Source organism: Macrotis lagotis, chromosome 3 (assembly GCF_037893015.1).
Source record: "Macrotis lagotis isolate mMagLag1 chromosome 3, bilby.v1.9.chrom.fasta, whole genome shotgun sequence".
In the NCBI taxonomy this organism is placed as follows: domain Eukaryota; kingdom Metazoa; phylum Chordata; class Mammalia; order Peramelemorphia; family Peramelidae; genus Macrotis; species Macrotis lagotis.
The window spans coordinates 222,731,974-222,746,017 of NC_133660.1; the positions used below are offsets into that span (position 1 = coordinate 222,731,974).

Consider the following 14,044-nt stretch of genomic DNA (forward strand, 5'->3'; position numbering starts at 1 on the left):
AGAACCCTACAGACAGAAAAAAAATACATAACTAATGATAATCTGGCTGGGTTGGACAGAAAGCTTTTAAGGTTTTAGGCTCTCCAGAAAACCTGGTTTCACAGAGTCACTCAAGGAACCTTCTCCAAATCAAGGTACCTGCCCAGCAGGCTGTGGAGATCCACTTGCCCTCAGAAGAATGGGATGGAAGTCTCAAATCAACCACAGTGCTCATGGGAGGTTGGGGGAGTAGAGGGAAGGAAGAGAGAAGAGGTGATCTCCGCAGACTGTTGCCAAGGGGCCTCAATGGCTTTTGACCTTCAGCTGCATCACCAAATTAATGAAAACCAAAGAGAAAGTGGATTGCAGCCTAGAAGTCAGCAAGCTGGAACAGAAAGGTCCTTCTACAAATTCAGGCCAAAGGCCCTACTGGGGAGTACTATGGGACTTCAGGACCCCAAGATAGAGCCACTCTGGTCTGAGAACTGCATATTTCTCCCTCCTTTTTAATCCCACATCATTCAAGAGGAACTCCACCTGAACAGCCTTACAGAGGTAGTAGAAGTAACATCAGAAGATTTCTACAAACTTTAAAAAATTCTTTTCTCAGTGCACATTTGCTCAACAAGTGGCTCTGGATGCTGGGGAATGACTGATGCCCTAGAAACACACGCATCAGAAGAGTTTGTCCTTGAAGGTTCTTGCCCCCAAATTTATTCTCAAGGGTCACCAGGGCAGACACTGTAACACACTCAGATATTCAGAAAATATTTACACTGTTGTTATTTTGTACAGGCTTAGAGAAGCTTGGACACAATCGGGAAAGGATTTCAACTGCCCACGGCAAACATCAACCACAAAGTTGAATAGCAGCCAGCGAGGGATGGTCAGGAGCTGGGAAAATAGGACACAAAGTTTCTGGGAGAGAAACTTCACAGTTCTAATGTGGCAGGCGCTAGGCCTATGGCCATTCAGTGCAAGTGGTGGACACGTTCCCTGCATATTGGCAGCAACAGAAGGGCAGTGAGTAAGAAGGTGGAAAGGTCCTCAAGGTATCCAGCCAACCAACTCAGCAGGTTGAACCCTTCCAGGGGAGGAAGAGTTCACCAGGAGAAAAAAAAGAGGCAAACCTGACCACTTCCATGGGACCAAGGGCTTCTAAATTCTGGACTGGCTTCCGACAATCTCCTAAATTGGCATGGTCCCCAATGGCCTGTACAGAGAATGGGGGAGAATGGGAATCCTTCCGAGGCAGCAGCCTGGTTCCTGAAATGACAGGGATGGCTTTGCAGTCAGTGCCTGCCTCATTATGGGCTCAAAGGTCTCCCCTTTAAAGTCATCCCTTTGTCGAGCACATGTGTCCTAAAAGCAACTAAACAACAAACACAAAGGTGCTTTGGTCAATCCCAATGAGAAGCTGCACTTTCACCAGTTGGCAGGAGGTTGGCAGCGGAGCTGTCCCTTCAGCCCTTGGGGGGGGTAGGACCCTCGGCTCCAGTTTTGGCTTAGCACAGCTACAGGTGAGGCAGGTTACAAAGGCACAGGAATCAAAGAAACCAGCGACATTCTTTCGCTAAATAACCCCGGTTTAAAAAAAAATTCGCCCAAGTCAGACTCTCTATCTCCCCCCCACCCCCACCCCATCGTGAAAATACTTGTCATTTTCCTTTTCTGGAAATGTCTTATAGTGCAGTGATGTGCCAGCAACAGCCAAAAGAAATCTCAAACAAGAGAACACAGAACATCCCCCACCCCCCCAGAAGCCCCCACTGAAAACCAAACCAACCGGAGGGAGAAAAAAAGGCACAAACTGTTCTGTTTTCTTCTATTTTGCTAACACTTCACATCTGTCTATTGAGTGCAGGGTAACAAAATCACTGAAAATGGCAAGAAAATACTGCGCCCCTTTCTGTACAATCTACAAAATTCCAATTCCTACCCAGAGGACATACTTCCTTCCGGGGGAGGAGAAATGTACAGCATACAAAGGTTGTTGCGTTTGGTTTTTGTTTTTGTATATTTTTAAAAAATTTTAAATATATAATATATCATACCCCTTTAATAAGCTGCTTTAAACAAACTCGTTTTCTTTTAAAATATGTCCCCTCCGTGGTCTATGTTTGACCCTCACTGGCCAGGCCCCTTGCAGTTCAGCCTTGACTTTTTACTGCTTGTGGGGCAGGGGAGAGAAGTCAGAATTAACCTTTTCCCTCCTTGATCCCAGTAGGGAAACATCCCCCACCTGTCTGGGTCAGCCCTTAGGGCCATGGCTTCATTCCCCTCTACCCCCTGCCAGCAGCGCTAGGTAGGGAGGCACAAGGACCTAGCTTATTCTCTCCCACCTACACCCCTCTTTCTGTGCCCCAAGGATGCTGAGAATTGCAAGCCTAGAGGAGAACTTTTCCCCTCATTGCTCGGCTCAAATACCAGCCTTGAGAGTGGAATCACTATTAAACACCACATTTGACATCATTTAGCCTTCCTCTTCCTCCTACCTCAGAGGAGCCATTCTGCCCACCCTAACCCCTCTTCTGGGGGTTCTCAGACGCACCACGAGGCTGGTGTGTGAAGGATCTTGCGGCCTCTTCCAAGAATCCCCTTCCCTCTGTGTTGGGCACCCAAATGGCCTCGGCATGGAAAGATTAGTTCTTCCAAGCCATGCATGCCTTACGTGGAAGCTCCCATTGGAGACATGCTTCTCTCCACTCATCAACCCTCCAACAACCAGAACACAGATTCAGCAACCACAGCTCCCACTGGCTGGGCATTTTCAGGATCAAGGCTCCATTGCTTGACCAGTCTGAGGGCTTCACACCAAACCTACTTCCTAGGTTCAAGTCCAAGCAAAATCGACATTTTATGCTGTCCCTTGTCAACGTCATCATAGTGATTTTTTTCTTCAAAAGAAAACAAAGGACAAGCAGAAGAAGAATACATTGTAGACCAGGAGCACTTTTCTTTCCCTGGGTGTGAGAACTAAGCTAAATTGGGATTTCCCTTTAAATTTATAAACCTGTATCCCTCTTCCACCCCCATCCCACCCCATCCCTACCCTCCCACCCACCGCCCAGTCAAGCAGGACCAGAAATAGAGGCTATTTCTGGCACTGCTGTGATGGGATTTTTTTGTTTTTTGTTTTTTCTTTTTTTGGTGTGGTTTTTTCTGTATGTTTGTGAGTGTGTGTGAGTGTGTGTGTGTGTGTGTGTGTGTGTGTGTGTGTGTGTGTTTTAAGTATAACCTACTGGTTTTTCCCAAGACAGTAAAGTCATGCAAAGTTGCTATTCTGTTAAATAAGTTACAAAAAAAGGTACAATTTCAGGCGAGAAGAAGCTGTCGTTTGGGCCGCTCCCCAGGGACAGGCACTGTACATCCATCCTCCATACAGACCCATGCCCAGTCTGCCTCGTACACACTGGACAATGTTAAAGCATTCCCTTTGTGGAAGGCCAGTGGCGGCTGCCACCAGGCCGGGCCAGGCCTGCTCTGCTTATCTAACAGGCAGCTGCTTAGGATAATAGGGATGCTAGCTTCCCCAGCCAAGGCTCTGCTGAAGGGGCTGGATTGGGTGGGCACATTAATGTGCAAATGTGTTGCCATAGGAACCCGCCCTCCCCTAGGCTTCAATGACATCGTTCAGCCACAGCCAAAATAAAATAAACTCATAAAGTAAAATAAGGAGGGGGAGGGGAAAATGGAAGGGAAGGGAATGAGAGAAAAAGGAAGGGAAGATAAGGAAGGGAAGGGAACATGATCACAAATAAATATGAAAAAATTAATGAAATGAAATAATAATGCTGATATCTGTTAAAAGAGGCAAGTTGATAGCCGTGCCAAGATCTGGCCAAGGGCTCCAGGTTGGGGTGGGCTGTGGCCTGAAGGCAGGGCAGGGGAGTAGAGAAATCAGAGGCTGCTATTTTACACTATATTACACTGGATCTCCACAGGTCCAATGGGTTAAGTCTGTTTGCTGGCTTAGGTCAAGAGAGAAAAGGAGGTTAAGGGAGGAAGAGCAGGAGGGAGGAAGGAGAGTCTCAGTCATCGGATGCACCAGGGGTTCCCTCAGACGATTTTGGCAGAATGAGGCACATCCAGAAAAAAAGTGCAAGGTCATTGCCCAGGTGGTAGAGCTACGAGTGAGCCATTGCAAGCACAAGCAGGCACATCCTCTTCATGCATTACGGCAAAGCAGCTTCCCATGCTGGTCTCCCGGTGGACCACTGACCACTGACCACCAGGCCTGGGACAAAGAGCGCATGTCCTCCTTAAAGGCCAGGATAAAGCTGAGAAATGCACACAGGTTGAGGGACAGGGGGCAGAAGTGGAAGGGGCAGCTCCTCCAGCCCATGTGTGGACAGTGAGGCTGCTCTATGTACACCAGGCCAAGGAAGCAGGACGACTGGGAGCAATAGGGGCAGGGAGGTTTACTCTAGTGTTTCTGCTATCAGTCTCTGTGCTTAAGTCTCTGTGTTACCTGGGGGGGGGGGGGGGGGGGGGGGGGAAGAGGGTCAGACTGATGCCTGAGGATAAACACCAGGTTTGGCGACCCAGGAGATGCGGCTCATGGGACTCCCAGCGCGAGGAGGACTGCCGTGGCTGATGAAGCTCCCACAGTGAGCAGCCCCAGCCACTGGCCCAGGCAGACTGACTGCCGGCTCATTTTGCTATTATTGTTGTCTTCATGTTGGGTCAGAGTCCGTCTGGATGCTGACAGGACGTGGGAAGCAAATTGAAGATGAGAGAGGACAGGGGAATGGGGTGGGGATAGGGCAGCAACCAACTCAAAACCAAACTACCACCAAAAAAATAAAAAGGGTTTTAAATAATGAAATAAGCAGGTCCTCTCCCCCCCCCACCCTACCTCCCACCAAAAATCAGCCAAATAAATCATACAACTGAAAAATAAACCACAATCCATGAAAGTGCTGGGTTAAGCATTTGGAAAAGAGGAAGGAGAATCACTGGGTTAGGCTGAGTGATAACGGTTGGGTTGGGTTGGGTTGGGTTTGGTTTGGTTTTTCCGGCTATTGAAAGGGTGGCGTCATTATTCCTCGCGTAACTGCAGGCGGTAGCGGTGGTAGCGCAGCTGAAAGAACATCTTCTCCACCAGGGAGTGCGTCATGCCAGGGAGGACGTAATGCTCCACAACACCCATGTGCTTGAAGCCCAGGGACTCGTATAACTTATGGGCAGCCACCTTGACCGCGGTAGTGCCCAGCACCACAGAGGAATAATTGTTGAGCACGGCAAACTCGAGGACCTTGCGGCCCAGGGCCTTGGCTATGCCCTTGCCTCGGTACCTCGAGTCAACCGACATGCGGCGCAGCTCCACCGTGTTATCGTCCTCACTGCCCCTCGCCGCTACGATCCCCACCACGTTGCCATCCAGGACGGCCACCCAAAAGCAGGAACCTGAAAGGAAGACAGACATTAGGAGTCACAGAAAAAGAGGGTACCAGCTCACCTTTTACCCCAAGTCTCAGTCAAGGAATGGTTAGCCAACAGAGCCCTGGACCAAGTCAAGAGACTCCTGGCATGTCCTGGCTCCACAACCAACTTGCCCGATGACATCAATTCTTTCAGTTTCCTCCTCTGTAAAATAGAGATAATGAGCCCATCCCTGTGTCCTTGCAAGGGAGTGGATGAGGATCCACCACACTGTATGAGGTCTCTCAGGGCCCCAGTCAGCTCTGATTTTTGAAGGTTTTTCCCCCTATCTAAGGGCCCCTTCCTTCCTAGTTCTAAAACATTATTTATGGAGATTGGTCTGCCTTTAGAATTTAAAAAATTAATTTCCAAAGAACAGTCAGTCCCTCAAGTACAACATGCCCCAGTGGCTAAGATCCTGGTGATAAGCCTCCTTTGTACTCAGTTACATTGGTCCCCAGAGAGAACCAAAGTCCATTGGAGAGCCTGGACTCCAGCCTTTACCAGTAGGAAGGCAGCTGGATCTGGGGTGAGCAAGATGGAGCACAACCCTGAGCAAATCCCTTCATCTCGATTTCCTCAAATTTAAAATGGGTCTGTTCACCCCGGCACAACTACTTTATAAGGTTTTTCTGAGGCTTAAATGAGGTAATCTAAGGAAAGCAATCTGCCCAACTTTAGAGTGCTACAGAACTGTCAACCATTATGATTTGTACCTGTTGGGATTGGTGGTCTGCCAACCCAAACTGGGAGAACTCCAGGATTCCTCCCTGCACAAAGTGTGCAGAAGGAGGCTTTTCATGGAGAGTTTTGTTGTTATCCTTACTGAAGCTTCCCACTGAATGCCTGAGCTGCTGTGTCTCCCTCCAATCCTCCTGCCCTTGGGAGAGAAAAAATAGTCCCCATCCCCCTTCCTCCTCCCCAACAAGCATCTTCCTGGATCAGCAGGGACTTCTGCCAGTAGTCACCATTCAAAATACTGCAGGGAGTTCAAGTAAATCCCAAACAAACCAAAGTTGATACCTCAGACCTTTTCCCTCTGAAATAATACAATAATGCCCCAAAATTGTCAAAAAGAACAGCAGAGAAAGGAATGTAAAGCAAATCCAGAAGGCCTGGGTTCAGGTCCCTACTCTACCAGTAGCTTACCAGTCTCTCCTGGTTTCAGTTTCCCTAGTTATGACTGGACTAGGGAAGGTGGGGAGGGGGGAAGGGTTAAGGTCTTCATATCTCTTATTTTCCAGATTCTAAGGTCCCCACCAACTCTAACATCCTTTGTTCTATGTTCTAAGGGCTTACCAGCTCTAAAAATAGCTCCCAAGTTGAAGAACAGTTTAGAAATGTAGAGTATCAAGGTCTGCCTAAGGTTGGTTTTAGCCTAGGTTCAAAGTAGACGACATCCCTGACCTTGATTTGTCTCTGGTCTAGCTGGAGATGTGAGCCTAGGGACCCAGGAGGGTTCCCACCTGGTCTTACCCTGAGCATCAGGGATAAGACAAGACCCAGGAGCAGGTTAGTGTCTGGCCCAAACCTGGCTGCTCTTCCTAATGGAATGACCCTTGGCCCCAGCCTGTCCCCTTCCCCCTTCCGGAGAGAGGCTCCACAACTCCACCTGTCGTGATGATAGCTAGGACTCGTATCATCCACATCACTCTGCCAGGGCAGGATGGAGTCAGAGACTGTTCCTGTCAGTGCAACACCATCCAATTATGGAAATAAAGAACGCTGCAGTTAGTTGGAGAAACAGAACATGCCTACAGGCTGCCCTGGACTGGTCCAGCCTCCCAAGGATCCACCATCCTCTCTTTTTGCCTTGCCTCACCTCAGCCAGGCCCCTGGAACCAGAGCCCACAGCTGTTCTCCTAGACCTGAAGAGCAGAAAGACTTCCTCTCTTAACACTCCCTTCATGTTCTCATGAGAAATAAGACTGTGGATGTGGGCAAGTGATGATGTCAACAGACCCTGGGGCCCTCTTCCTTCAAGAGGCCTTCTCTGATTCCCTCCAACCCCAAAACTATCTCTCCTCTTCACCCCAAAAATTCACTCTTGGGAGAACTAGGTTTTATTCTTTCTTCCAACCAACATCTGGTTGCTTGGGAAGGGTCAAAGGGGTTCCACTGAGCAAAGGCCATCTAGCAGGTAGCCAAGTACAAAGCAAATATCTCTAGATCTCAAATCAAAGCTATGGAACTCAAATCTGATCTCTGTAAATCAATGAACTGTATTCATCTAGGCAAGACATTTACTTGCTCCAGACCTTAGTCTTAGGCATAAAATGAAGTGGCTGAAAGAGAAGGTGGCTCGGGGCTTAGACTAGGGGTAAGAAAGAGTTTGAATGCTGTCTCAAATACTTACTAGTTGTGTGAGTCACATAAACTTTCCTATCCTCAGTGACCTCATCTGTAAAGTGGGTATAAAAGCACCTGCCTCACAGGATTGTGGTAAGGATAAAATGAAGTAACATCAGTAAAGTGCAACACCACTAAAACACTACAGGAATGCTGTTGAAATTATTATAATCACCATTATTATTACTGTGATGATGATGATGATGATGATGTCCATGCCAACCCTAAATCCTAGGATTCCATGGTCAAAGATTTGAGCCTGTTACTTATCAAACTCCCAACTTGCTGATAACAACTCTACTCAAAAAGATGACTTACCTAACCGATGTGTTACGGTAGGGGAGACAATGAATAACAGCCCGAGATAATTCCTTGCACTGCTCCCACTTCTAAATCCCAAAATCTATTGTCGTTGTTGTTGTTATTGGATTATTTAAAATGCGTCCAACTCTTCATGATCCCATTTAGGATTTCCTTTCTTTCTTTGCAAGGCAATGGGGTTAAGTGACTTGTCCAAGGTCAACACAGCTAGGTAATTATTAGATGTCTGAGGTCGGATTTGAATTCAGGTCCTCCTGACTCCAGGGCCAGTGCTCTATCCACTGCACTACCTAGCTGCCCCCATTTAGGATTTCCTTGGCCAAGATATTGGAGTAGTTTGTCATTTCTCTCTTCAGTTTATTTTACAAATGAGGAAACTGAGGCAAAGAAGGTTAAGTGACTTGTTCAGGGTCACTCAGCTAGTATGTGTTGGAGGCTGGTTTTGAACTCAGGAAGATGAGTCTTGTTGACTCGAAGATCATCAGTCTGCCCTCTCACCACCTCCAGCTCATGTATACCCTCACACAAACACAGACCAATTTGCCAAAATAGTGGCAGATTGCCCCTCAACCCTCACATCTGCACCAGGCCAAATAATAATCAAGAAATCCAATGAGAAACTATCGTAAGGAATTGCCCAAAAGTCTGTAAGCCTGAGGATAATCAGAGTTCCAGAGTTAGCACAGGGGAGGTAGAGGAGCCTACCAATCTGATCAAAGATGGCTAGAGATGGGGCAGTAGAAAGAAGTAGGTCCCCTTGGAAAAGCCCAGGGTGATCAGAAAGCCCCAGGAAGAGGACCTTAGAAGACCTAGGAAACAGTAACAGGTACCAATGAGGTGCTTCTGCCTTCTAGGCCCTGCCTGAGACTGAGTTCCTTAACACTGTCCTGAGACCTCAGAGAGGGCCCTGAGCCTCAGAGAGGGCCCTGAGCCTCAGAGATCCAGGGCAGTAGAAGTCACTGCAATGACCCAGGGACCCAGGACAGGACCAAACAGAACCGAGCATCTCATCCAATAATGTGGCAGGAAGCAGTGGACAGAATTTTAGGCTAGCACAAATTAGGACCTAAAGCTGGAGGAATGAGTAAATCCAAGAAAATACCACCTAGAATCAAAAACTATTGCAAATCTAAAAAATCCTCCAAAATGAGAGAATAACTCCATAAGACCTCCAGCAATGACTTGGAGGGGGGGTTGGGGGAGGGAGAAGGGGGGGAAAGGAGAGAGGGGAGAGAGAGAGAGAGAGAGAGAGAGAGAGAGAGAGAGAGAGAAGAGAGAGGAGAGAGAGAGAGTTGATTTTACCATTCCACAAGGCCGACTATGACTGGAAGAAATTTATGAAATGAATTAAGATATGCTTAAAATTAAATAAAAGGTCTGGAGGACAAATTGAAAAGTAAATGAGTAACTTAAAAGAGAAAGTGATAAATGGATTCCCTGAAAATTAGAATAAACCAAACAGAAATCAATGATTTCATAAGACAGCAAGAAATGCTAGAAAATCAAAAAAAAATGAAAAAAGTAGGAGAAAATGCAAGAAATGATATGAAGAAAAAAACCAACCACAAAACCAAATACCCAACTTGGAAAAGAGGTCAAAAGAGATGATTTAAGATTATCTGGACTCCCTGAAATCCATGCCTTTTTTTTAAAGCTTGGACTATAGCTGTTAGAACCAAAGGGCAAAGTAAAGAAGAAAAGAATCCACTGATCCTTCCGGAAAAGAATCTCAAAAGAAAAAGTCTCCGGAAGACACAGTTCAAAATCCAGAGCTCTTGTGTCAAAGAAAAAAATACTGCAAACAGCCACAAAAATATCAGCTTATGTATCAAAGAGCAAAAGTCAGGGATAGAGAAGACTGGCAGCTTCCACTAAAAATGAGAGATCATGGAATACAATATTCCAAAGGCGAAAGCAATAGGATAATAACAATAGTAACTGCTAATATTTCCGTAGCACCTACTCTGGGCCAGTCACTGGGTGATACAATCATTTTTTCATTTGATCTTCACAACCACCCTAGGAAGTAGGTGCTAGTTACTGTGATTCCCATTTTAAAGTTGAGGAAACTGAGACAATCAGAGGTCAAGTGACATGAGCAGGATCAGTGTCTGGGCCAAATCTGGACCCAAGACTTTGGGTTCGGCACACTATTCATCACCCCCACTTAGATACTAATAATAACTTAAGCAGCAAAATTCACTCTAATACTTCAGGGGGGAAAGGTCCTTTAATGGAAGAGAGGATATTCAAGTATATCTAATGATGAAAAGATCAGAGCTGAGTAGAAGAAACTTGAGTCAAGAGAAACCTAGGAAAGCACATTATTTTGAGCAAATGAACTGGACTACATGATTACATTCTAATTTGGTAAGAAGAACCAAGTGTTTAAATTTTATTATTTTCTTTTTTTTTAAGGTTTTTGCAAGGTAATGGGGTTAAGTGGCTTGCCCAAGGCCACACAGCTAAGTAATTATTAAGTGCCTGTGGTCGGATTTGAACTCAGGTACTCCTGACTCCAAGGCGGGTGCTCTATCCACTGTGCCACCTACCCGCCTCTAAATTTTATTATTTTCAAGGGCTACTGCGCACCCCTTATGGGCTCATGTTCCCCTATTATAATATGAGCCCCCTGAGGGCAAGAACTGCCTTGGTTGTTTATATTTATGTGCCAAGTGTTTACCATGATGTTTGGTACACAGCAAACACTTAATAAAGGCTCTCTCCAGCAATTTGTAATTATGCCAAGAGCAATAAAAAAATGTACATAGCCTTTGATCCAGCAATGCAAAAGGGTAAAAACATCACTTGTACAAAAATATTCATAGCTGTTCTATTTGTGGTAGCAAAGAATTAGAAATTGAAGGGATGTTCATCAATTGGGGATAGATGAACAAACTGTGGTATATGTATGTTATGGAACACTATTATTCTATTGGAAAGCAGGAGGAACGGGAATTCAGGGAAGCCTGGAAGGATCTGCATGAACTGATGCTAAGAGAGATGAGCAGAACCAGAAAAACACTGTACACCCTAACAGCAACATGGGGGTGATGATCAATCTTAATGGATTTGCTCATTCCATCAGTGCAACAATCAGGCACAATTTTAGGGTACTTGTGATGGAGAATACCATCTGTATCCAAAGAAAGAACTGTAGAGTTTAAACAAAGACCAAAGACTATTACCTTTAATTTAATTTTTTTTTAAAAAAGGTATCTTATGTAATTTTGCTATCTCTTATATATTTTTTCCTTAAGGATATGATTTCTCTTTCAACACATTCAATTTTGATCAGTGTATAACATGGGAACAATGTAAAGACTATCAGACCGCCTTCTGTGGGGGGGTGGGGGAGGGAAGCAAGATTGTGGGGAAAATTGCAAAAAACAATAAAAAATAAAATAAAATAAATGCTCTCTCTCCAACAGGAGAACATAGTATACATTATTAACAACATTAGATGATCAACTGATGGACATAGTTCCTCTCAACTTGGACCATCCTGAAAGAGCTGTTATGGACAATGCCATCCATCCAGAGGAAAAACTCTGGAATCTGAATGCACAGAATACTATGTTCACTTTTTTAAACTTCTTTTATGTTTTTCCTTTCTTTCTCATGATTTTTTCTTTCCTCTTAGTTCTAATTCCTCTTTCACAACATGACTAATATAGAACTATGGTAAACATTATCATTACATTAGATTGTTCGCTGCCATGGAAAGAAGGGAAAGTGGTAGAAAAAATTGGAACTCAAGTTTGTAAAAAGGATGAATTGTTGAAAACTTTCTTTGCATGCAGTTGGAAAAAAAATTTAATAAATTGAAAAAAGAATATTTACTACTTGGATGACTGAACAAATCAACTATGATAAATTTAGTTCCTCTCAGCAATTCACTGAACAAGTCTATAAGACTCGTGATAGAAAATGCCATATACATCCAGAGAAAAAATTATGAAGTTTGAATATATATCAAAGCATACTGTTTTCACTTTTTTTGGGGTTTTTTTGTTTTTGTTTTTGTTTGTTTTCACTTTTTAAAGTTTGTTTTTTCTTTCTCATGGTTCCCCCCTTTTGTTCTGTGTCTTCTTTCACAACATGACTAGTTAAAAATATGTTAAACATGATTGTACACATGCATATAACCTAGATCAGGCCACTGGTTGTCATAGGAAGGAGGGAAGGGAGGGAAGTGAAAAAATGTGAAACTCAAAATTTTACAAAAAGAAATGAAAAAACTATTTTTATATGTAATTGGGAAAAAAGTAAAAAAAAATTTAAAATTCATCCCTCAAAAACATAAAAAGAAAAAAAGAATATTCTCTCCACCTACATAGCTATCTACCTAAGTCTTGGAAACAGCAAATAGAGCACTGGGCTTGGAATCAAGAAGAATCATCTTTGTGAGTTCAAATTCAATCTCTGAAACTTCCTAGCAATGTGAGCTTGAAAAAGTCACTTAACCCTGTATGCCTCAGTTTTCTCATAAGTAAAGTAAGCTGGAGAAGGAAATGGCAAACTATTCCAGTATCTTTGCCAAGAAAGCCCCATGAACAAAAACCCTATGGGGTCACAAACAGTAAGACACAACTAAACAACAATGCCTCAGGGTAAACTGCCTCAATGAGTCTAAGCCCTTGTTTCCCCATCTAGACAGTTAAAACTGGGTTCCAGTTGAAGGAGACCCGAGTGCATTCAGCAAAGTCACCACAAGCTAACCATCCCCTGCACAAGTCCATTCACTTCCCCACAACCAATAAAATTCATGAAATGTTTAGGAAGATTCTGTTCCTTACAAGAACCCTAACTGGGGACACAAAGCAAAAAATGAAAAAGGAGCCTGGTCCTTGGAGAGCTTCCATTCTACCAGCTTACATGTGAAGAGAAGTAAATACAAGAAAATGTGAAGAAAGGGAAAGCATCAAGTACGGGGAAGCCAGGGAGGTTTCTCATAGAAGCTTGTCCCTGAGCTGGGCCTTGAAATCAAAGGTTTCAAGAGATCACGACTTTTCCTCAATTCTGACTCAGTCATCCAAAAGCACCAAGCACCTAACCTATAGGCTTCTCACCACCAAGACCCTGAAGCCAAGCTCAACAAGACAAGAGCCCCCTCCATGTGAGCAGGGCCAGGCAGCAGGAAGTTGAGCTGGGTGAAAGGACTGGACATAAAAGTCAGGAAAACCTGAGTCCCCATCCTGTACCTTAACACTAACTAGGTGACCCTGGGCAAGCTACCTAGCCTGCCTCAGCCTCAATGTCCTCATTTGTAAAATGGAGATGGATAATAATAGCACCTACCTCCCAAAACTTTGAGGAAAGCATGAGATACTCATTGGAAAGCATTTTTAAAAACCCCAGAAACTTCCCACTGCATTAAGGCCTTTGAGACACACTAAATAAGTTTGCTAGCAAGGTCCCTAACTAGGAACCATTCTGTACCATCTTGGAAGGCAGCTAAGAACTTCATCCACCTTGTGATCACACTGGCCCTTGGGGATCCTGGCACCAAGTCCTTAGTATCACAGAGCCTCAACCCAATCTCCCCACTTACTCGAGTCTTCCTTTCCCAGGGTTTGAAGAACCTACTGCATTCCCTCACGCCCCCAAACGACTCAAAGAATCCCAGACTCTCTGGTCTCTATAACAGATTCAACAAGGGGCCATTGAGGAAAGATGTTGAATGAAGGTGAGCTTGCATCACCAGAAGGAGGGCGCTCTTTTCACCCTGAGATGGTTCCAATTCTTTACCATCCCCACCTCAAAAGAGAGATTTTCATACCACAGAGCCATAATTTACCCCTCTGAGACTTACACTCATGTCTCCTAGATCTGCCATCAGAGGCCAAAGAAAACAAAATGAATCTCTTCTACATTTCAGTATTTAAAATAAAAACCTGAAGGGTTATGGTGTTCCCCCCCCCCTTCTCTCCCTCCCCCCCATGTCCTTTCTTCTCCAGTCTGGATGTTC

At 44.7% G+C, this 14,044-nt stretch overlaps 1 protein-coding gene across 1 annotated transcript in view; it reads right to left on the bottom strand.

Moving 5' to 3' along the window:
• Positions 1 to 4,475: 4,475 nt before the first annotated feature.
• NAT8L (N-acetyltransferase 8 like) overlaps positions 4,476 to 14,044 on the bottom strand; it is a 57,036-nt gene continuing 47,467 nt past the window's right edge. The window contains exon 3 of the mRNA XM_074229931.1: positions 4,476 to 5,388. Within this exon, the coding sequence (XP_074086032.1) occupies positions 5,021 to 5,388 (368 nt within the window). The 3' untranslated portion in view covers positions 4,476 to 5,020. The remainder of the gene's footprint in view (positions 5,389 to 14,044) is intronic.